The 25,357-nt window shown below is 39.4% G+C and overlaps 1 protein-coding gene across 5 annotated transcripts in view; it reads right to left on the reverse strand.

The window, feature by feature from the left end:
• CFAP54 (cilia and flagella associated protein 54) overlaps nt 1–25,357 on the reverse strand; it is a 184,614-nt gene that overhangs the window by 112,732 nt on the left and 46,525 nt on the right. For 4 of the 5 annotated variants that reach the window (XM_038387606.2, XM_038387605.2, XM_043491960.1 and 1 more), the window contains exons 18-27: nt 23,601–23,693; nt 22,466–22,651; nt 21,186–21,328; nt 17,175–17,322; nt 15,942–16,097; nt 13,535–13,657; nt 11,848–11,994; nt 6,073–6,172; nt 2,606–2,641; nt 271–360 (exon numbers count right to left, since the gene is read on the reverse strand). In XM_038387606.2, coding sequence (XP_038243534.1) covers nt 271–360; nt 2,606–2,641; nt 6,073–6,172; nt 11,848–11,994; nt 13,535–13,657; nt 15,942–16,097; nt 17,175–17,322; nt 21,186–21,328; nt 22,466–22,651; nt 23,601–23,693 — 1,222 coding nt within the window. The remainder of the gene's footprint in view (nt 1–270; nt 361–2,605; nt 2,642–6,072; nt 6,173–11,847; nt 11,995–13,534; nt 13,658–15,941; nt 16,098–17,174; nt 17,323–21,185; nt 21,329–22,465; nt 22,652–23,600; nt 23,694–25,357) is intronic. The other variant, XM_038387607.2, reaches the window with a different exon arrangement.

The raw sequence follows: 25,357 nt of genomic DNA on the forward strand, positions 1-25,357 counted from the left end.
CAATGTGAAAAAACATCAAATTTTCAGTAAAGTCATAATTTGTTGCAAATATTTCATGCACATATAAATGCATCTCCATAAGGAACATTAATAACTATATTGCTTTCAAATGATAAAAGGATAAAAATGGAAAAAATGTTTTCAAGTTGTAAAGTGCTTATTACAAACAATGAAGAATAAAAATAACTTCTTAATTATACCTATTACTTTATCAGTATTGGATTTTAAAGAAAAGAAAGTAACAACAAAAGCAAAATTCAATTTTCCTACCTTCCCTGTAGGCATTGTTTGCTGTCCAACATGAAATTATAGGGTAGAGAAAAAAAGGATCTTCTTGTCCTGTAATCTCTGGTCCAGTACCTAGATTGATGACCAAGTTAAATAAATCCATAGGACAACTAATAAGACAAAAATGATATGATTTTTTCTTGAACTGCAGTTGAAGACCAGAAAACACCATCCTTTAGCCCATATTGTATGCTATAAAGATTTCTCACTACTATCACTACTTTTAGAATTCTTGTTCTTCTAACCTTTTCAGGAAAAGAGAGGGACGTTATCTACAAACAGATGAAACAGACTAAACGTTTTGAAGGCAATGTCTTTCAATGATTAACACTGGTCACATTTCCTGAATATGGGACTTCCCTCATAGTAGTGCATAAAGGCAAACAACTGTAACTCTCTTATATACAACCGTGACGGGGTGAACTCACCCCGCACTGGACAGGGAAAGGTTAACTCCTCACTGTGGGTGGAGTTCATGTCCCTACTGGGTATGTTCCAGGTGTAGCACCAATATAAGAAGGAGCAGTGCATCTCGGTCTGGGCTGACCACTAGAGAGGAAGGATGCTTCTTGATGGCTCTTGCACAGGAACAACTGGAGCCCTGGACCGTGGAAGCCAGAGGTGCTGAGACCAAGCAGACGCCCAGCTATCTGGGATTGCCCCAGGGAGATCTGAGCTACAGGGAGTTGCACCAGCCAAGGAACCCGGAGATGCACAGACCATCACCACAAGTATCATGGTAGGATGTAGCCAAGGTGGGACTAGTCATTGTCCCCATGATAGTCAGCATATTGTAGATGGATCCCTGCTGACGCAGCGGTGGACACACTCACCACTGACAGAGTTCTGGGCTAGGATGTGGTGGAGCAGGGAGGGCCTGGGTCCCCTACCCTGGCTGCTACCCACCCCAATTGGCCAGTAGGCCACAGAGGCCCACCTGGAGGCGAACTCAAGGTATCTCTATTGACTTTAGTTGCTAGGCCTCACAGCCCTATGAACCCAGGGTATCACTATTAACTCTGGTGGCAAGGCCTCACTGCCCTGTGAGCCTGGAGTAGTAGTTCTAGTGACACTGGCCTTGCTGCCCTGTGAACCAGGCTAATTCTATGGACTCTGGCTCTTACGCCTCATTGCCCTGAAGAGAGGGGCTACCTTACTGAATCAGCATGAAGCGCTACTACCCTGTGGATCTGGGTGATTACATAGACTTTGGCCACAAGGCCTTATAGCCCTGCGGATCAGGGTAACTATCGACTTTGACCCCTAGGACTCACTGTCCAGAGGCAGAGGGCAACTCCAAGGATAGGATGAACTCACCCTGCACTTGATGGGATCCCCCCACTTCATCACAATAAGATTTTAGACAAAAGCAACCCCAGGTAAGCAACACCAGACCTCAGGCAAGACCTGATCAGGGTTGGGCGTATGGGCTGAGGAGTTTGTAGATTCAAGAATCAGGGGCTAAGACTTTGTGTTTGCAGTCTGTCTCTATGTGTTAGAGCAGAAAGTCCACAGAAAGATGAGAAGCAGCTGTGAACAGGGCACTGAAGGGAAGCAGATAGACAGAGCTTCTTGGAGAGGCACCCTGGCAGATTTTTGAGAAAAGAAACTGCTTGCTGTTTTTTCCACTGAGTTCAGAAAAGCAGAATTATACATCAAAGAATATACCTGGCTTGTATCATTAATTTTTCCTTCTAATGGAACAGGGGCTAACATCTCAGGCCAAATGAGCAACAATACCTATTTTAGCAATACCTCTGAGCACCTCACAATCTTCAATGTATTTATCTTCATAATACTTTTGTGAGGCAGAGCAGTGCTATCATTCCCAGTTTATAAATGATGAACTGAGGCACAGAGAGACTAAGTGACTTGATCAAGGTCACACAGGAAGTCTGTGGCAGAGCAAAGAACTGAACATGGGTCTCCCAAGTCTCAGGCCAGTGCTCCACCACTAGACCATCCTTCCTCTCCCATATACATTACTATGTTAATGATTATGCTATGCAATTTGCTGTTATAATAGCATGATTCAGGTAAAGACTTTACTTTTCAAATCTATTTATTTTACACTTAGCTGATTTAAGATATCCAAATCTATAAATTTAAAGTTATATTTCTGGTTTTTTTTTACATATTGCACTAATGAAGTTTTTTTTTTAAACTTTACCTGCATTTTCCATACACAAATACAAGCAGATAGCTATATAACAAGACCAAGTGCAATTTTTCAGACATATCTTGCCAATACCTATAGACTACTTTCTGTCTTATTGAAGTACACATATTTGACAGTCTATAAGAATATATTACGTACCTAAACCCAAAAAGGATCTACAAGATAACCCCTTTCCTAGAAATAAAAAGGGTAAAAATTAAATGAAACAGAAAGCTTATGCTCTAATAAATTTGTTAGTCTCTAAGGTGCCACAAGTACTCCTTTTCTTTTTGAGAGATAGGAATGTGGGGAAAGAACTGGCATAAGACTTGGATACCATAATTACTATGGCATGTATGTCTTTCATACATGATCAGAGATTGTATCTTTTCTAGTTGTTCCTGATAGTTCAAGTTAGTTTCTCGCTCAGTGCCATGATAGCTAGCTCTTTAAGCCAGCCGAGGAGGAAGCAGCATCTATCTACATCATCTGGAAAAGATCCTTTTAGACATTAGAAAAGATGATGCAACAATTTCTTGATGTTGATTAGAAGTACTAACTCTTCTAATACAATCAACAGACACAATCTGAGTGAATGTGGAGAGTTAATACCCAGCACTGTTGGAAGTGCTTTAAATATACAGCTTCAGTAATATACGATGTAGTTTTAGAAAGTGGCATAGGAAAAACTGGCTCTCTCATCTCCACTTCCCTTTGGTGTGTTTGACAAGATCAGCTGTAAATAAGCATTTTGGGGTCCAATAGCGTCTGCTTAAAATTTTAATTTGAGAAAATCTTCAAGAGAGGGAGAGCCTGAATTGTCCTTTTTGTTGTGGCAGATGGTTTCCCAGGTTTCTAGTGAAACAGGCACATTCAGTTCTTTCCCCAATTTTCCTCTTAGATCGTCATCAGTGGGATGCTTCACAGTGTAGATCCACTTACAAGAATTTCCCTCGAAGTGTTTTTTTTACCATATTTGTTAATAATAGAGCACATTGTGCTAGATGACCTAACTGTATTCATTTGAATAGCTGTTAGCTGGGCATCTAGCATTTGTTATAAATGCAGTCAACAGGAGACTTGTCTATTGCTTTGTATTATGTCTTTTATTCTGAATATCCTTTTTCATAACCAAAGATTTGTAAACGTTCCTTTATCTTGAACTTTTCTGTTTTAGATTTTATGTTTATTCATTTAAATGTTGCAGATACACCTGCATTACCAAGCACCACACTTTAGAAGCACTTTGGCTATCGAGTACTGCACATCCAATTGTTGATCAAAATGCAGTCTTCTTTAACATGGTACAGTATTTTATTAAAGAGCTATTTAATTTGAATTTAACTTGCATACCTCAGTAAGGTCCCAATCCTATCACTTGTTCTGCATGAGAACATGCATCCATCTCTGTGGAACAAGTGGCGAGATCAGGACCTAGCTGAGCTACATATTTGATTGGATTGCTGCACTTTCTTTTTCCATTTGTTACAGAGATATTTTCATTGCCAATATGCAAGGAAGTATGAGAAGGTCAGATTTGTAATTAATACGGAACCATCAGTAATGACTCCAGAGTTAGAGTTTTAATCAGGACTTCCATTTCAGGTCCTATTCTCAGCCTCATCTAACCCTCACCTAAACTTGGCACACAAACAAACTTATAACCTAAATATTTTCATTTTTAATGCAGGCTGCACCATTTTTTGTAATTGAACAAGCCGTTGCTGAATTAAAAAGGCAGTGAAATGTAAACAAGTTTGTAATTCTTTCAAAAAAGAGTAACTTTCTGGGGTGAACATTTCTCCCACCCCTGGCATTTTCAACCATTGCTACCATGGTTTGCAACGACAGGAACTTCAAAGCAGACAAGGCATCGGTGGCCACCAATGATTTCAGCCACCATGTTGACTAGTCGTGCTTAGAGCACATATAGACAATATGGTGGACAAAATGTTGCCAGTTAGTGATTTCATTCCAGATGTTGGAAGACTGGCCCTGGAGGCGGTGGTGTGGCTCTGTGGGCACAGGATTGGGCGGGGGGAGGTGGTGTTTAACCACATAGGTGTACGTCCTAGTGGCCTGGCAACCAGGGTCCAGTGGCAGGGCAAGCCTGCATTGGCATGGAAGGAGAAGCATTTATTGGGCCAGCTGATGCCACTGCTGTGCACGATAGCAGTCACTGACATGATGTGGCACACCTTGGAAAAACTATTTGGGAATGTGTGAAGGGGTTCAATTACTGCCCAGAACAAGAAGGGACTTGATGTGGAACATGCATTAACAAAGGGTCTGGCGGGGAGCCATGGGGTGCCATCTGGTGGACAAGGCATGACAGATGCTAACGGGCGAGGGGGCGGGAATTCCTTGGTCATAAAAAGCTCACCAATTTGGACATCCTGGGAGAACCAAATTATTGAGGGAGGATGGGGTTCCCCTGTAAAGCTTTGGAGCCCATTTGTTTTGGCTGGGGCAGTAAGAGATGTCTGGAACCCAGGTGGGCTTGGGATGGGGGGAGACAGCCAAGCTAATTGCTGGCACCTCCTTGTTGCAGATGTCCAGTGCAGATACTCCATAGGAAAGGTATACAGTGACCGGATAAATGGCTTGGAGAAGGACTTAAAAAGAGGGTTAGTTAAAAGGAACAAATGGGGGGTGGTTGGGAACTCCTATGATTGGTACAGCAGGGAGCCATTCCCTGTCACCCCCCCCGCACACATTTTTATATCCCACCTTAACCCTGTTACGAGGGGGTTGGATAGTAAGGTCCAGGCAATGGATTTGCTGGAGGAACCTGGATGGAAAAGGAGGGGGAGCTGGTACAAGTCCCCCTGATATTACAGAATAAACATGGAGTTACCTGCACTGTACACTTTTATTTGCCGGGAAGTACCAGCCATCTAATGATACAGTTGTGGCCTGATTAAACTCATGTCAAATGTCTCCTGTCCTTCTTTCGGCATAGCTGGACAAATAATCCTTCCTTATCTGATCCAGTATAAGGAGCAGCTAAACATTTCAGTTATTATTATGAATTATGTATGTACTTGTATGGCTCTACTGTGCTAGGTAGTATACAAATGAAAAAAAGACAATGACCAAAGAGTCACATGTGACTAGTAATTAGTGACTGTAGTTCACTAATAGACTGTGAAAGACTAGACTTTTAAAATTTTGTATTTTTATGGATTGGGTCAATTATATTTACTAAAATTTACTGCTGCAGGAACTTTAAATTCAGAATGGCCGTAAGTCATTAGATTCTCAAACTAGATTGCTCTGAAAAAAAATCATACAGGTAGTCTGAACAGCTTGAGGTAGAATATAGCATAGAGCCCCAATGCAACTGATAGAGCTTTTAAATAGTGTATTTGCTTGAATGCAGCAATCGTAGTTGTTATTGAGGAATGAAATATTACCACTGAAAGGAAGGAAAGACTTGGTGAAAACAATGCCGTATGTTACTGCCAACCTAAATGAAGCAACAGAAATCATATATTTGGTTGGTTATATTGCGTCCCTCATTTTCCCTCTTAAAAAGAGCCAAAAAACGCACAAGCACTTATTTGGTAAAACCATTCTTGAATGCAAAACCATGAGAAACAGTAGAGAGAAGATAAAACATCTACCTGGTCTTGTCAATTTGAGGAGGTTTGATTCCAGAGCTGTTAGGTTCTCAGCTGCTTTTTCAACTGCAGCTGCTTGTGACTTCTTTTTACTGTAAGGACTCTAAGAATATCAAGTTATAAATTATTAATACTTAGAATTTATGTAGCTGTAGACAGCAGGTCAATGGCAGAGCCAGGAATAAACCCCAAGTCTCTTAATTCCCTGTTTGGTGTCCTAATGGTTGTTGGTGGTTTTCAATGTAATTTTTTCCAGTGACAACTTCAGATATGAAATAAACTCTATGTAAATTGTGATTTACAGATATCTACTTTCTGTATATTAAATTATTTGGGTATAATGAAACTAAATCAAAAGAGAAAGTTAAAATGACTTAGGATCTTGCCAGAACTGTAATTTTTTTAAACATATTTAGGGGGAAATATACTTGTGGTTTCCTGTCCCTTGCAAACCCTGAAAAGTCCAGGATGCTGATAACACGGCAGCTTGCACTATCTAAGTGTGCTGCAGAAAAAAATTCTGTAACAAAATGTTATTGACCTGATGAAAGGGAGCTCTCTCATGGGCCTCTAATTTTCCTCATCTGCTGGGGACACACATCCTACAGCAATTACTACTGTCCAAAGGCGAAAGTGTGAGTCATTTGCATGGGGAGATAACTGGTTTGAATTTCAGAGTAGCAGCTGAGTTAGTCTGTATTCGCAAAAAGAAAAGGAGGACTTGTGGCACCTTAGAGATTAACAAAATTTATTTGAGCATAAGCTTTCATGAGCTACAGCTCACTTCATCAGATGCTTTCAGTGGAAAATACAGTGGGGAGATTTATATACACACACAGAGAACATGAAACAATGGGTTTTATCATACACACTGTAAGGAGAGTGATCCCTTAAGATGAGCTATTACCAGCGGGGGGGGGGAGGAAAACCTTTATGGTAATAATCCAGGTGGGACATTTCCAGCAGTTAACAAGAACGTCTGAGGAACAGTGGGGGGTGGGGTTGGGGGGGAGAAATAACATGGGGAAATAGTTTTACTTTATGTAATAACCCATCCACTCCCGGTCTCTTGGGGGCTGAAGGTGATGGCTAGTGGCATTCTGTTATTTTCTTTGTTGGGCCTGTCCTGTAGTAGGTGACTTCTGGGTACTCTTCTGGCTCTGTCAATCTGTTTCTTCACTTCAGCAGGTGGGTATTGTAGTTGTAAGAATGCAAGATAGAGATTTTGTAGGTGTTTGTCTCTGTCTGAGGGGTTGGAGCAAATGTGGTTGTATCGTAGAGCTTGGCTGTAGAGAATGGATCATGTGGTGTGATCTGGATGAAAGCTAGAGGCATGTAGGTAGGAATAGCGGTCAGTAGGTTTCTGGTATAGGGTGGTGTTTATGTGACCATCGCTTATTAGCACCGGAGTGTCCAGGAAGTGGATCTCTTGTGTGGACTGGTCCAGGCTGAGGCTGATGGTGGGATGGAAATTGTTGAAATCATGATAGAATTCCTCAAGGGCTTCTTTTCCATGGGTCCAGATGATGAAGATGTCATCAACGTAGCGCAAGTAGAGTAGGGGCATTAGGGGATGAGAGCTGAGGAAGCTTTGTTCTAAAGTCAGCCATAAAAATGTTGGCATACTGTGGGGCCACGCAGGTACCCATAGCAGTGCCGCTGATTTGAAGGTATACATTGTCTCCAAATGTGAAATAGTTATGGGTGAGGACAAAGTCACAAAGTTCAGCCACCAGGTTAGCCGTGACATTATCGGGGATACTGTTCCTGACGGCTTGTAGTCCATCTTTGTGTGGAATGTTGGTGTAGAGGGCTTCTATATCATAGTGGCTAGGATGGTGTTTTTAGGAAGATCATCAATGGATTGTAGGTTCCTCAGGAAGTCGGTGGTGTCTCGAAGATAGCTGGGAGTGCTGGAAACGTAGGGCCTGAGGAGGGAGTCTACATAGCCAGACAATCCTGCTGTCAGGGTGCCAATGCCTGAGATGATGGGGCGTCCAGGATTTCCAGGTTTATGGATCTTGGGTAGCAGAATACCCCAGGTCGAGGTTCCAGGGGTGTGTCTGTGTGGATTTGTTCTTGTGCTTTTTCAGGGAGTTTCTTGAGCAAATGCTGTAGTTTCTTTTGGTAACTCAGTGGGATCAGAGGGTAATGGCTTGTAGAAAGTGTTCATGGGGGTGGAGGGGCAAAAGGAGAGGCCCCGAGATAGGAGAGATTCTTTTGCTGGGCTAAGAGTATAGTTGGATAGATTAACAATATTGCTGGGTGGGTTAAGGGAACCATTGTTGTGGCCCCTTGTGGCATGTAGTAGTTTAGATAGTTTAGTGTCCTTTTTCTTTTGTAGAGATGCAAAGTGTGTGTTGTAAATGGCTTGTCTAGTTTTTGTAAAGTCCAGCCACGAGGAAGTTTGTGTGGAAGGTTGATTCTTTATGAGAGTATCCAGTTTTGAGAGCTCATTCTTACTCTTTCCCTGTTTGCTGTAGAGGATGTTGATCAGGTTGTTCCACAGTTTCTTTGAGAGTGTGTGGCACAAGCTGTCAGCATAGTCTGTGTGGTATGTAGATTGTAATGGATTTTTTACCCTCAGTCCTGTTGGTATGATCATCCATTTACATTTGGAGAGGAAGATGATGTCTATCTGTATCTGTACAAGTTTTTTCATGAAGTTGATAGATTTCCACTCCATACAGCTAAATTCAGTGCCTTGCATAATGACAGGTTTCAGAGTAGCAGCCATGTTAGTCTGTATTCGCAAAAAGAAAAGGAGGACTTGTGGCACCTTAGAGACTAACAAATTTATTTGAGCATAAGCTTTCGTGAGCTACAGCTCACTTCACCGGATGCATTCAGTGGAAAATATAGTGGGGAGATTTATATACACACACAGAGAACTTGAAACAATGGGTTTTATCATACACGCCGGACAGACAGAGACAAACACCTACAAGATCTCTATCATGCATTCTTACCCACCTGCTGAAATGAAGAAACAGACTGACAGAGCCAGAAGAGTACCCAGAAGTCACCTACTACAGGACAGGCCCAACAAAGAAAATAACAGAACACCACTAGCCATCACCTTCAGCCCCCAACTAAAACCTCTCCAACGCATCATCAAGGATCTACAACCTATCCTGAAGGACGACCCATCACTCTCACAGAACTTGGGAGCCAGGCCAGTCCTTGCTTACAGACAGCCCCCCAGTCTGAAGCAAATACTCACCAGCAACCACACACCATACAACAGAACCACTAACCCAGGAACCTATCCTTGCAACAAAGCCCGTTGCCAACTCTGTCCACATATCTATTCAGGGGACACCGTCATACTGTGGCTGATGTGATTAGGCCCTATCAGAGGCTCGTTCACCTGCGCATCTACCAATGTGATATATGCCATCATGTGCCAGCAATGCCCCTCTGCCATATACATTGGTCAAACTGGACAGTCTCTACGTAAAAGAATAAATGGACACAAATCAGACGTCAAGAATTATAACATTCAAAAACCAGCCGGAAAACACTTCAATCTCTCCGGTCACTCGATTACAGACCTGAGAGTGGCTATCCTTCAACAACAAAAAACTTCAAAAACAGACTCCAATGAGAGATTGCTGAATTGGAATTAATTTGCAAACTGGATACAATTAACTTAGGCTTGAATAGAGACTGGGAGTGGATGGGTCCTTACACAAAGTAAAACTATTTCCCCATGTTATTTCTCTCCCCCCCCCACTGTTCTTCAGACGTTCTTGTTTCATGGAAATGGCCCACCTTGATTATCACCACAAAAGGTTTTCCTCCTCCTCCCCCCCTTTCCTGTTAATAATAGCTCATCTTAAGGGATCACTCTCCTTACAGTGTGTATGATAAAACCCATTGTTTCATGTTCTCTGTATGTGTATAAATCTCCCTACTGTATTTTCCACTGAATGCATCCGATGAAGTGAGCTGTAGCTCACGAAAGCTTATGCTCAAATAAACTTGTTAATTTCTAAGGTGCCAAAAGTACTCCTTTTGGTTTGTATTTGTTTGGCAACTTGGGTAAACAAGAAAGAATCTTCTGCCCATCTGTCAGTTCTGCTGGTGGTGGCAGGCTGCTTACAATGTGTCCGTTGCATCAATGAGGTTGTTCCCTATAGTTTGTCAAGATGGGCTTTTGTCACTTCTGAGAAGGTGTTTTTATAAGGCTGAGGGAGTGACCTTGGAACCAACTGTCCCCGGTTTCTCTCGCTAGCTAACAGATCCACTTCAGAGTTCAGTTAGAAAGTAGTTGCTTTGAGTTGTATAATTCTTTCCTGTCTGAATGACATTCAGTCATCTCGGGAGTCACTTATTCCCTTTATTAAGGCACTGAAGCAGCTAATTGACATGTTCTGTGATTTTCACCATGTCATGGCCAGAAGCTTGATTGACATATTTCATTTGGATGGGATGAGCTAACTGCTCCACTCCCAGTAAGGGAGTATAGCGGGGTGGTCACCCGCTCCTGCCCGGAGGATCTTAAAACAGCCCAGGAGAGGACTGTGGCTGGGGGCAAGTAGCTCCCAGGCTAATTGGGGAAGTAGGCACAGACCAATTTATTTATAGATAGAGATATATCTATCTCCTTACTATATGTTCCATTCTATGCATCCAATGAAGTGGGCTGTAGCCCATGAAAGCTTATGCTCTAATAAATTTGTTAGTCTCTAAGGTACCACAAGTATTCCTGTTCTTTTGGAAGATGCTAGACCTTCCTACACTACTATCAGAGATAGTAAGCCTGCAGGTAAGAAAGACGTCTGTAGACTGTTTTAAAATCCTTTTTTCTAAATCCTTTGTTCCTCCTGATAAATAGTACTTTGGATTAAAAAAATCTGTCTGGTCACTGTACATCCCTGCTCTCAGACTCCTGAAGGGAAGCAAAACAAGTACCTGAACTCAGTCAGTCCCATAGGGTAAGCACAATTGATACACCAGTTACTGTAGCTAAGGGCCCAGTGGGAAAGTGGAATTGCAGAATTTCCCACCCTGGAACAGACGAAGGCGCAAGGCCCAACACTTGAGGAGGTGCTCTCAGAGAAACCAAAAATGGGACATGGGTGCAGCTAGCTATGTAACTCTGACACCATCTTTTTCCTTCCTGAGAAGGTCTTTAAATCATCACCTTCAAGAATGAGACAAAGGGAGGAACAATGGTATATTTTATTTCTCTTTGAGGAAAGCTGATGGGCGCCCACACCTCCAGAGGACCATCAACATGACTGATGGTCGCAAGGTTCACTCGAGCCTTCCAGATCCTATGACTGCCTGATAACCTCAAGGGAGGGCATATCCAGCGCCAATCCCTGTGGTGTTCTCTTGCAGCCCCGGGCAGAAATGCACTCAAGTCTGAGAGGAATGAAGTGGTTTGTGGGGAAGGAAGGTGCCATCAACAGCACCTCTGAAGATGTGCAGCAGCAGCAGCAATGAGAAAGCTAAGTTTTTCTCCAGTTTATTATACTTGGGATACTACTTTTTCAGCATTTTTTTTTAGCTCAGCAGTTTCACCAGTTATTTATTTCTATCAATAGTGTTTCTGAAGACAAGATATGAAGTGCAGTATTCAATTATGAAAATTGTTTGATTAAAATTCATTTCAACTTTCCATAGATGTAAGTGATCTATGTGATCTCTGATATATTAAAGAATGTATGTCTTTAAATTTCTTACACTCTCATATCAGCAATGTTTTGATGAGGTGCTATTATGCAACATCCTACTTATAGAAAAGAAAGGGAAAATGAAAAAGATTACCTCATCTTCTGTTTCTGTGTCAATTTGCATTTCTTCAATACTATTGAATTTAGACTGTCCCTGGGATGTTTGTGAGGAATCCAACAACTTTTTCCCATAGTTAATAATAATTAATGCTAGTTCATATTCTTTCCATGAACGCAGTACCTGTTAAACATCTATTAATTAATTTTTTTTCTTTTCACATAATAGGTAACATTTACATTTTTCCTTCATTGTTTATAACTGGGAAATATATGAATATTAGAGATATTAGCCAATGACAAACTCCACATTTAATAATGTACAGTGCAATAACATCAGTTTATTGATGAGGAATTGTAAACTTGAAGAATTTAGATTAGAATTTTCAAATCTTCCTGTCCAAGTGTCTAAATCTGTAGTTATGAATCTCAGTTTATACACCCTCTTTTGCATGTAGATTTTTTTTTTCAAAACTGTAGTAGGCACATTGCTGCTTTGAAAATCTGATTTGATATGTACACACTAACCCTTTTGTTCCATTACCAGGCATTGTCTCTGGGGAATGTAGACAGTCTTCTTCACAAGTACCTAACAGCTTCGGTATCCCCTAAATTGGTCTAACTTTTCAGCAACCTGCTCTGGCTAGGTGCCTTCCCACCTACTTTAAAAATATTCTATTGTGCTCTTGACCAGGCCCATAATTCAAAATACTAGGTGCATCAGCCATCCACCCCAAATGTTCAATAGCCTTACAGGCACTTTGAATCAAATGTTGACAAGTCATTGTATACCTATGTTCCACTTCAAGATTTAATTAGGCTCCTCTGTCCCTATTAAGGCACATAAAATGCATTAAAAATTCCAGCCATAGTTCCAGTTTCTATTTACTAAACCAACACTTTCAAACTAGGGTAACTAGGAGCCTAACTTTAATGTAGGAATCTAAATAAAGTAAGTGACCTAATATTCAAATGTGCTGAGCAGCTGCAGCTCCACTGAAGTAAATAAAGAACTTCAGGGGCATAGCAACTCTAAAAATCAGGCCCCTGATTTATGTTCCTGAATATGGACATAGGTGAATGACCAGAGGTTCTTACACTGTAAATTTTTGGGCTATTCTTTATTAGAAAATAATGCGAGTTAGGCTTGATGTCAGAAATGACTTATTCACCCAGGGGGATAGTTGTATACTATTTACCTTCCATCACAGTGGGACCAGAAGGTAGACTAGTGGTAATTTCCACACTAAGATTTGTTACTAGTAAGGCACTAAAAGTCATCTGTTAGACTAGACAGGGATATTTCACACAAAAATTAGCACTCCATTTTATGACCTATTATACCACAACTAAGATTTTTCATTTCTAACATACAGTCCAATAAAGAATAAAATGTAAAGTTTGTGAAATCTAAGTATCGCAAAGTACAAATGAAAATGAGGTCACTGATTTCATCCAGTAAGTAACAAATAAATCTATGCCCTGAACAAACTACTTCATAAAGTTTCTGATTTTTAAAACTTCAACAATAACAGTATTACTAAAATGTGCTGATTCAAAACATGTCTGTAAATACTTTATACCACTATTTCTCACCTTAGGCTTTTATTCAAGAGTGCCAAACTTTTCTTAAGGTTAGGTCACCAACATGAGGGTTTGTCTAATTTTTTCATGTTATCTACTGAGCCTTAAGTCTATAGTCCTAAACACACTAAAGTAAATACCTGTGCTGTATAAAAGGAGGAGCAAGCTATCATATGCTGTATACTTTCATAACAACCAGTCTGTTTCCTCTGTAAGGTAGAACTTGGGACTTCTTGCAGGACTGTTAGACATTTGATGAGGATCTGAAAGTACAAGGATTACAATATGAAGCACTAAATCTGAAGAGATTTTCCAGGGTCAGTGCCCAGCAATGCATCATCTTGTTCTAGTTGACTGTAAAACTTAAATAGTTTACCGAATACACAGGGTAAGATCCTAGCCCCATTAAAATCAGTAGTAAATGTGACCAAACTTTCATTCACTCCGCCTAAGGTAATAGATATAAAAGTGATAGGTATTTTTGCTATTTTAATTAGTCAGAAATCAAATAATTTATGATTATAGTATGAGATAATATACTCAGATAGCTCTCTTGCAAATTGTTTTGAGCTGGTCAGAAATTTAAATGAAAAACAAATTCACAATTTTTGTTTTGCAATCAGTTCTAAACATAAGAGATGGATTTCTCCTCCCACCCCTTGTTTAACAGATATGAAAAGTGCATATTACCAAATTACTGTCCATTAGAATAAGGATCTGAACACGGAAGCCATGTTTCAATAGACTGGTTGTGCATTTTGTATGATAACACATCCAATGACTACCCAACTGAGAGATTATCATTAGACAGGTACAGTATGTGAACAGGTTTCAGAGTAGCAGCCGTGTTAGTCTGTATTTGCAAAAAGAAAAGGAGTACTTGTGGCACCTTAGAGACTAACACATTTATCTGAGCATAAGCTTTCGTGAGCTACAGCTCACTTCATCGGATGCATTTGGTGGCCTTTTCCTAGTTGCTCTCATCCCATCTCTGGTTTTAACACAGTAATTATTGCTAGATGTTAAGTTATTTAGCTCAGTCTAACTATAAACTGGAATCTATTTTTATTTCTTGATCATGAGTTAGTCTTTGGATGTTGCCAACAATATGTTTAACTGAATCCTTGATGAAACTAAATAGTATTTATGCCAAACACAGAAATGGAGGGAAGGGGCTCAAGTAGTCCTTTAGTTTTCATTTGGAAGATGCTTGCTTTTGGAAAAGAGCTTTCTGTTTTCAATGGAGAGATGTTTTCTTTTAAAAACAAAGTGAATTATCATGACACCTGTTAGGGGCCTTATTCCTTCACCCACTTTGTTCATGCGAGAAGGACCAGGGAAGTGAGAGCAACAATACCTGAAGTCCAAAAGTGCAAACAATTCGATGTTTATTGGGGTGAACTTCCAGCAAGCATGATTCCAGTTTCCTTCCTTAGTGTCCCCCTTCCCAGCTCTGACACCACAGAGCCTTACACCTGTGACCCTGTTCTCATTCCTGCCCTTAGCCAAACATGATTCCCATTCCCCCCCACACACACACACCTCCTGATTGACTGCAGACTATAATAAAACTTGAGTTCTGCTTAGCTATACCTTAACCAATCATTTTCCTGAAATTTAACTAACCAATCCTAACATATTTTAACAAGATTATATAACCAACTATATCACACCACCTTAATTAGTTTACCCTCAGCAAAATTAATAATATAGCAGACAGGAACAATCACAGAACCAGACAGAGATTATACAGACAAACAATAGCAAATTGGAAACTATAATGACACAATATAGTGTCATAATATAATGAGATTCACGAAAGCTTATGCTCAAATAAATTTGTTTGTCTCTAAGGTGCCACAAGTACTCCTTTTCTTTTTGCGAATACAGACTAACACAGCTGCTACTCTGAAATTAGCCAAAGGCCTTAGCCTAAGCACAAGGCCTCAGACTATCACAGTAAGAGAAGGACCTTACGCTGGCAAACAGTGATTTTGATTCTTTCTTTTATACCTCTCTAACTAGCTAAGTGATAAGAATACACCTAAATTCTTAGAGTATAGGCCTTTACAGACAGGCCTGAATATCTATATCCTAACAACACCATGGGACAAAGTCCTAGCCTGAAGAGAGAGGATGACTAGGATATCCGAGTCCAGCATTCAAAGAACTGGCAAATACTCTCGTTTCCCTCAACACTACAGTTTGTAAATGGAATATAGTTAAAGGTTATGGCCCAGATTCTGCCATGGTTTAAATCCACCACAGTACCCTATGAACTCAAGGGAATTACTCTGAATTTACACTAGCATATCTGAGAAAAGACTCTATGTTCATGGATTTTAAGCTTTACAGTACTGGACATGCATAGAATAAATACCTTGTTTGTTGTGAAGTTATCAAAAGCAATAAAAATTTTTGCTCTCAATAAACTCCTAAGAACACACAGCCTACAAGTTTGGTTCACCTTCTGTCTACTTCATTATATATTAATTTTTAAATTCAGAAGATTTGTATGCAAGCTGCCTCTGTTTTAAATGATCTTACCTGAACTACTGGCACTGAAGCAATCTTGTGATAGATAATCGGAGCAAGGAGACCATAACATTGAACAACAGATTGCAGGGCATAATTTGCATCATTTAACCAATTACTGAGTTCAATCGCCACTACCATTCTCTCACATTCAGCTAGTCTAGCAACCTGTAAATGAACAAACGTTTATATTCAGATGTAAATTCTGTTTAAATTACTTATCTCAGAGGGTAGAAGAAGAAAGATATTTTGTATCTTAAGCAGCAGTATAATTGCTAGGATGTAGGATGTGTGAATTTGGAATAAGCTTTGCAGTGATCCCTGCTAGAAGTATATAAGAGAAAGCAGTATTGTTAATGACTCCAAAGGAAGACTGTGATTGTGAACTAATTGTAACCTTTGAATATAAGCCTTCAAAGCCTTTAACTCAATCTTGGTTGCTTTTTTACTGAGCAAGGAAAGAGGCTGTGGCACAAAAAAAATTTTTTTAGCAAAGTAGAAATTTCATATGCTAATCTCTCTCATTTAATTGATGGGAAGGTATCAACTCCCTTCTTAACCTGACATTTTAGATCCCAATTCTGCAGCTCTTGCTCGTGTGTGCAGGCCCAGTGAAATCATTGATATGCCTCACATGAGTAGGGGCTACAGCATTGGGTCCTTAGACAAAAGAAGTGCAATGGGACCTGGAATAGGAATGGAGTGAAAGTTGAGTTGATATAACTTTGCATTGTTATCTTCAAGAAATACAGTATCACTCTTTTTGGGAGTAAGAGAGGCAAGAAAGAACTCAGGCCAGTACGTCAAAGATATCCTATTCCAAGTTTAAAGTAAAAAAAAAAAAATACAGGTCAAGTCACAAAAACATTTATAAAGAAAAAGTTCTACAACATTGAAGTAGCACAACATTAACAATGATTTTTGCCTCTTTTTTTAGGACTTGATTCAGACCCCCACTGCAGCCAATGGAAGTCCTTCCATTGGTTTCAGTGTGTTTTTCCCCTTAATGGGGGAATAATTGATCTGGAAACAGCCCTTTTACCAAAGATACAAAAATATCAGCACATGTTAACAGATCTTAAAAACACAGAAGATTGTACCTTGATGGATACCATGCTAATGAAGAATGTGAGACACTGCAGTTACAGTTAATACATTGTAAAATATACCAGTGAATTTTAAGATGCAACTGGTCAAATCAAAAAGATAAACTCAACCCCAGCATTTGTTTTAAGCCAAACATACTTGTCCATTGTACAGAATCTCTTTCGAACAAATGGAATCACAGAAGAGTGCTCCTTCCTTAACATTAATCTCATTAATAATAAAAATGCTCCTAAGAAAGAGGTGCAAGAGGATTGGAGAAGTCTGAGATACAGCATCAAGACATAATCTACAAAATACAAAAAAGGCAAAATAATGGTAAAAGTACATAATTACGATATAGACATTCCACATATAAACTGCATAATTTGTGAAAATACAAATTCTAATTATAACATAAATCAAAAGGATTAATACAAATGAGATGATGATGATGATACAAACGAGATTAATTTCACTTAACTCGGCCAAGTGATGTCAGCATTGGACTAGGGGAGAAAAGTCTCCTGCTTTGGTCTGTGCAGGGCAGCTAGTACCCAAGATGGCTTTTCTCATTGTTCTTCCTTTTAACATAGTCATGCTACTGTATCATCATCTTTTGACAACTTGGAAGTTATTTCAAGGATATAACAGGCTATTTACTTTTTAATCATTTTCTTCTTCTATGGCTGTTGTTTATTATTATTATTATTATTATTTTGTGTTGTGGTAGCACCTAAAATAGGGGTGGACAAACTTTTTGGTCCGAGGGCTACATCTGGGTATGGAAATTGTATGGCAGGCCATGAATGCTCACAGAACTGGGGTTGGGTGTAGGAAGGGGTGAGGGCTCTGGGATGGAGCCAGAAAAGAGGAGTTCAGGGTGCAGGAGGAGGCTCCGGGCTGGGGAAGGGGGTTGGAGTGAGGGCTCGGGCTGAGGTAGGGCTGGGGATTTGGGGTGTAAGAGGGTGCTCCAGGCTGGAGTGTGGGAGTGGGGCAAGCCGGCTGGATTAAATCAGCTGCCAGGCTGGATGTGGCCCATGGACCTTAGTCTGCCTACTTCTGGCCTAAAGTCTCTATTCAGGGATCAGGGCCCCCACTGTGCCAGCTATTGTACATACATGCACACTGAAAGCACTGTTCCTACACCAAAGTATTCATAATATTTTTCTTTTTCTGGTTGATGTTCTGGGGCAAAATTCTCAGTGCAGTATTTTGTGCTTTTTCCAGAGGATTTCTTCTTTTTAAATCCTTAGCCTGATAGCTTCTAACCTGCATTTTTATGCTATAAAGAGTAAATTATTTGCTTCCCTTCACTGATTATGTCTCCTATAACAGTGGTTGTCAACCAGGGGTACCCCTAAGGGGATGCATGGGTCTTCCAGGGGGTACATAAACTCATCTAGATATTTGCCAAGTTTTACAACAGACTACCTAAAAAGCCCTAGCAAAGTCAACACAAACCAAAATTTCACACAGACAATGACTTGTTTATGCTGCTTTATATCCTATACAGTACAATATTTATAGTCCAATTGATTTATTTTATAATTATATGGTAAAGATGAGAACGTAAGCACTTTTTCAGTAAGAGTGTGCTGTAACACTTCTATATTTTTATGTCTGATTTTGCAAGCAAGCAGTTTTTAAGTAAGGTGAAACTTGGAGGTATGCAAGAGAAATCAGACTCCTGAAAGGGGTACAGTAGTCTGGAAAGGTTTAGAACTACTGTCCTATAAGAAAGCTGAAAATAAAGGAACGAAGGGTCTGGAGACTTGTTCATATAGCTGACTTTATCAGACATCAACAAAGATTAATGGTGCAAGGCTTGAGTGTTTTCCTCTCCTTTCAACCCCTTCTGCAGTCTCCACTAGCCATTATTGCTTTTAATGTAGTCAAATTAGCCAATCAGAGATCTACGGCTAAGCAAATTGAAACAGGCTGACTAAGATTTAAGGGACTGACCCTATACTCATTTAAGTTAATGAGTGAATTTCTATTAATTTAAATGGGAGTTGGATCTGGAACTGAGGGAGAAGCAAATCTCTAGAAAGCATTTGAGCAGGTATTCAAAACCTAAAAGTTGGATATAGTTTCACCAAAGTTATTAAATTTGGAACAAAAAAAATTATGTGTTTAGGAAAAGATAAGAAAGATTTGGAAAAAAGATAATGAAAAAGCAGTGCAAAATGGGAGTACTATGGCCTGTTCTGGTCCCAAAATCTCTAACAAGGATTTCAATTAAATAATGCTTTGTACTTCACAAAAATAAGCTTACAAAAGATTTTATAATATGTATTAATATGAGACTATTAGATACTCTGGAATCTTTGGAAAGGAAGGAGTCTTGCCAAGTCTGACCCCCAATTATTTTTTTCAAATAATATTTTGTATACCTTCCTAATTTCCCTATTTTATAGCATTGTCTCCTTTATAGGAATCAACTACAATGACTCTGGTCTTGCTGTGGAAGTGGGAATGTATTATGCTTACAATATGAAAAGTAAGAGCAATATATGTTTTTAGAAAAAGTTATTTTTCTTAATATCCTCTGTGCTCTGAATTCTTTACATTAGGCTTTTAATGTCCTGGGTTGTTTCTGGCAAAACTGAAGCTTATGAATATTTTATTTATATTTTATTTCAATAGTGATGGCAAAGTTTTATAATTTACACAATAATCCCTAAAAGAAGATGGGGATGTATTCTAGATGTTTTGGATAATGTTTGTTAATCTATCAGCAGTCGACATGCATTTGATTGTATATTGATTTCTTTTTTGTATATTACTTTATACATCAAAATACAATGTGTCTTTTCCTCTTATCTTTTCATTACAGGTTTGCTTGCTTTTGTGACTGTACCTATGGTATTTTAATGGACTGTTGAGTTTAAAACTTTTGTAATTATGAAAACCTTATAATACTTATTTCCATTATTTCCTTTATCACAGTTATATAATTGGAATTTTATGTATTTATAGGTAGCATAATTTTTAAAGGATTACTCCTAAAATATCTTAGTACATTAAAAATGTATTGGCAGATTTTTTAATTAATCAAAAACAATTTGCAAATATCAACAGATTTTGAGTGCCTCAATTGACACCAGAGACCTGGCTTTCAGCATTTCTTGAGCCCCTGTTGCTCCCATTCATTTCAATTGGAATTGTAGGTGCTCATTCCTAAAGCTACGATTTTGTCATAGAGGTCACAGAAGTCACAGAATCTGAACTTCCAAAGACCTCCATGACTTCAGCCCCGGCAGCCGGGAGCTGCAGGGTCCCGCTGCCTCCTGCAGCAGCAGGGAACTGTGAGATAATCCTGCCACGTGAGGCAGCAGGCCCCCAAACTCCAAGCCTCTGTGGACAGCGGGGGTACCCCACAGCTCCACAGCCACTGTAGGCAGGGGGATCCCTGCAGCTCCTCACGGCGGCGGCAGCAGGAGGATCCCCAAAGTTCCCTGCCACGATGGTGGGGCAGACGAACCCCCACAGCTCCCTGCTGTGCAGTGAGGGAGGGGGACTTCCGTAGCCCCTGGCCACCGTGCGCAGCAGGGGGACCCCACAGCTCTCCACCATGGTGGCAGCAGGGGGATCCCCGCAGCTCCCCACTGCCAGGGAGAGGGAAAGTGGACCCTACAGCTCTGAGCCCCCACAGATGGTGGAGGCCCCAGATCTCCCAGCCACCCCTGCAGCTACCCAGCTCCTTCCCATTTTATCATGGATATTTTTAGTAAAAGTCAGGGGGCTTCTATGAATTTCTCTTTATTGCCCATGACCTGTCTGTGACTTTTACTAAAAATATCCATGACAAAATTTTAGCCTTACTCATACCATCTGGAAGTCTAGATCCAGGCACCTTATGCTTGACATCAGAAAATGAGGCTAACAAAATTAATGAACAAATCCTAAAAATGTAACCTGTCTTGACTGAGAAAACACTATTACAAAGGAAAAACATGCAAATTCTAGAGATACCATTTATAATGAAAACTCTGTGCTAATTTCATGACACTATATATTTTTGTATGACAAAGTTAACAATTGTGATTTATTTTTAGAGCATTTTTCATGCTAGGAGTATCAACACAATTTCACAGCTTGTTACTCTGCAAAATAAAATGGTACACATTTAAAATTGACTGCTATTTAAAAATCATTTTTGCCAATTACCTGTTCTGAGATATAGTCAAATTGTTGCTATCAGAAATAACTGCTAGATCAGCAGATGGTGTTGAAGGAGCCAAGACAAAATAGTCCCACATTGGTGAAAATGCTTTTTTGGCTAATGCATAGTTATCTGTCTGATAGGCAATCTACAAGAAAAGCATAGTTTTGAAATGACATGATTTTTATACTAAAAGTTGTTAGCAAGTATTATCATTATGAATGTGTTAATTCAAATAAAGCTGTTGACTTTCCTTGTTGTTTACATAGCCATACCAAGTCAATTCTGACTACAGTAATAAGCAAGGTTTTAACTCTTGTAATTCTATCCCCTTTCTACATTTCATGGAAGTTTATAACATTTGTGAGAATACTATCAGAACCATATCTGAGTAAAATAAATATAACATCCATTTGATTCTGCTAGAATTTGTAGGACTTGAGTTTCAGCACTAGCATCAGAAAGGGTGGAATAAGGCCTTGGTCATTCTGCTGCACAGAGTCCTGTGTGGAAATCATGTAGGTGTTATTACAGTTTGCGTAGATGTAGTAACTCCTTCTGGGTTTCCTCTACAACTGCTATTACTGCAGCAGCCACGGATGAGGGGATGCAAATGGAGCCACAAAAATGAGCAGACATTCATGTGCACAGCTCTTGCCTCTGCAGGTTTAGGAGAACTTTTCTCACAGCTTTCCAAAATCAACAGGGCTGGAAGGTTTCACTCTCTGTCCAATGTGCAGCTCCCTCAAATTCCTCCTTGTTGAGAAGACAATTTTACAAGAAGTATAACGAAGTTGTCTCACAGAGTTTTCCTGAAACCTGTTGCTGGTTTCTCCTTTGGAGGGGTTGGATTTGGCTCCTGGAAAGTTTAATCAAATCTTTAATCCCCAATCCTGAGAGTCCCATTCGGATGATCTCCTGCTGTTGGCCTGAACCCCAAAAAGCAAAAGGAAAGAGGAGGATGCTAAGAAAAAAAAACACGAGACTAAAAAGGGATTAAACAGGAAGCGACTGACATAGAAAAAAGAAAGAAAAGGACAAGAGACCTAGTCCAAAAACTTCTTCCCCCTTAAGATAGTCCCACATAGTTTTTGAAGTCAGAATTAGTAAGAGTGCTAAAGTCTATTGTTTGTTGTGATTTGTCCTAATTATGTTTGTTGGCAAGTCCTGAAATTTTGTCTTGGAACCTGACTAAAATAAGGTTTGGAACCGCCATTCACAGGGACAGAAACAAATCTTGAACCAAATTAAAAACATGTATCTATTCATTAAAAATCCAATCTACCTGAGTCAGGTATGCTCGAGCGGTAGTAGCAGAAAGTGGTGGATAAGCAAGGATTGGTTTAGTTGTTTCCCCAATGGCATCACCAATAAGCTTTCCATCCGAGGAGTATGCTGCAACTGCAAATATGTACTTTTCATTGGGATCTAAGCCTTTTATTTCCAGAAGGCTTTTTCCATCAGCTGGTATCTGTTAACAAAAATATTTCTAATTATGTGCACTGCATATAACAAAAAAATAAATAAAATACAGTAAACCTTTATTGTAAGACCTTCTGGGGTTTTTTAATCATTTCTTTCATATAATCAAAGTTACAACCCATCAAATTCACTGATCCAAAGAATGTACCTAGCCTATAAAATATGTGAAGTTTCCATGGCAGGTATCATGGAATGTTATGATCAGATTATGGTAGTATACTTGGAGAAATCTGTAAGGCAAATAGTTTACAAGCTTCCTTTCTTGAAAGCAGAAAGAAAAAAAGTATTAGGCCCTGCTGAAGGGTGACTGAGGACACAGAGAAGAGCTAAGTATTTAGCCTAAAAAGGTTCAAGTTCTCTCTCCCAAAGAGTATAGAGGCCTTCATGTTTGAATGTGACAGCTACTGAGGAGTGACACCCTCAAATCTCCAAGAGTGGGGTGAAAATAAATCTAAGGTAATGTCCTTTAAAAAAGGAAATAGAGGTCCATCTCTGTTTTTACTTAATAAAAATATCAAAAGAACTACCTTTGTTTATTTCTCAAATCTGTTTTAAATTTCTCTTTTTCTATTTCTATATTCTTGTAAGCAGCTAGTGATAGAAACTGTAAATAAATTTTATACTTTCATCTGTTTTATTTTTTATTTTGTGGAGACTTCCTTGAAGAAAACAGCTATAGTAAAAAGGGAATCTAATGTAACCATCTCGGATACATTCTACGCATTATTCCAAAAGAGTTGAAGGTAGAGTGTCTTAAGACCTGCAGAACTTAAAACACTTCAAATAAAGATCAAAAATATACCAAAGATTTGGCCAAACTAGCTGATTAGATACAGATGAGGAATGGGGGGGGTGATAGATACACACTCCAGTGAAAGCTGTATAGTGAGTCATTCAGTGAGGGAGAATGACTTGCACAGGTTTTATCTTGGTCTTACCTCTTCTCCTGCATTTGGAAGATGATGATTATTTAACCTTACTTTTAAATTGCTTCCTGCTGCTACGCAGCCCAAAATACTGTACCAGGAAACCTTTTGAGAAAAAGACATCTACCATTATTTCTAATTTATTACAATTTACTGTGAGAAGCAATATTGCCTAATGAAAAATTTATGACATTTTCTGAATAAGAATAAGGGCTTTAAAGTGAATGTCGTTATTATGAAAGTTGTTAGATTAATGGCACTAGAAAATGATTCCACAGTTTAGTAAGAAAGCAAGTACAAAAACACACAGTGACTAAGGCTATGTCAACTCTACAAGCAAGGGGTGTGATTCCTCTGCTCACACACACACACTCACACTAGCTCAATGAGAGCTAGCGCAAGTACTAGTACTGTAGCTGCAATAGCATGGGCTGTGACAGCAGAGGCTTGGTTTAGCTGTGCCGAGTATAAACCCACCTGAAACCGATGGGTATGTACTTGGCGTGGTTAAGCTGTGGCATGCTACTGTGGCTGCACTGTTATTTATACTTGTGCTAGCTTGATAAGAGCTAACAGGAGTATGTGTACACAAGCAAAGGAATCAGATCCCCTAGCTCAAAGTATAGACATAGCCAAATACGTACGCTGCTGCTCTACTGTCTTTCCAGTGAGACTCAAACATGACCCAAGGGGACCACCTCTACAGGTGAGAGAGTTGTTAGGTTTTCATGCCCACTCATTCAGTCCTTTTACTCTCAAATTGAACTGCCAATAAAGGTGCCATTTGTGATGGTGGTTTTAATGATGTGGACACCTGGGCCCTGACTCAGCAAAGTACTTAGACAAGTGAGTATGTGAGGACTGGACCTTATCCAGAGCCCACTGAAGTCTATATAAAAACTCACATTGACTTTTACAGATGTTGAAATGGGCCCATTAACTTCAATACAGCTATTTACATGCATAAAATTAAGCTTGTGGTTAAGGGCTCTACTGGATAAAGACATTGTCTATTAGGAAATGGATCACCTCAGTTTACATACAGTAGGCCTATGAATAGACCACAAATAAGACTGAATTCAAATCCATAATCTAAAAATGAAATACTCCATCCCAGAGTCCCTTAAAGCATGTAATTATGTTGGCGTCACTCAGACTTATTTTGTTTCTCTACATTTCCAGACACTATGTTATTTTGTAAAAACAAATAATAGAACTTAAGGAAGAACATAACTCCATATATCAGTACTAAATAATCAAAATCACAAATAACTTAGGGCAAGATTCTGATACCCTTACTCCTGTTGAATAGTTCATGCATGGTCCCACTGAAATCAACAATTCCACTTGTAAAGTAAGATGCTACTTGACATGAGTATCAGACTCTGTCTCTTACTATTACAACTTTATTCAAGTGGTGACAGTTTGCTTTAAAGTTTCACACGAGAACGTACCCTTTTAGTTTTAGGTTATGTTGCACCTTTCTTTACAAAATCCAACAAATTGAGTGGCTACATCTTCACTGTAAATATACACAATGTTGAACATACCAAACTAAAATTCTCAACAGATATAATTTTACCTGTTCTTATCATTTGCATTTTTGGCTTAACATTTAACTAATTGTCATTAAACAATCGGTTCATTTTCAAGCAAACAAATATATAGTGAAATATGGCAGGGTTTTTTTTCATGAAATGAAACCATTTTTTAATTAATAAGGGAATAGATTTGGATTTGTTTTGACTTTCACTGCAAGAAATATATGT

Source organism: Dermochelys coriacea, chromosome 1 (assembly GCF_009764565.3).
Source record: "Dermochelys coriacea isolate rDerCor1 chromosome 1, rDerCor1.pri.v4, whole genome shotgun sequence".
Lineage (NCBI taxonomy): Eukaryota > Metazoa > Chordata > Testudines > Dermochelyidae > Dermochelys > Dermochelys coriacea.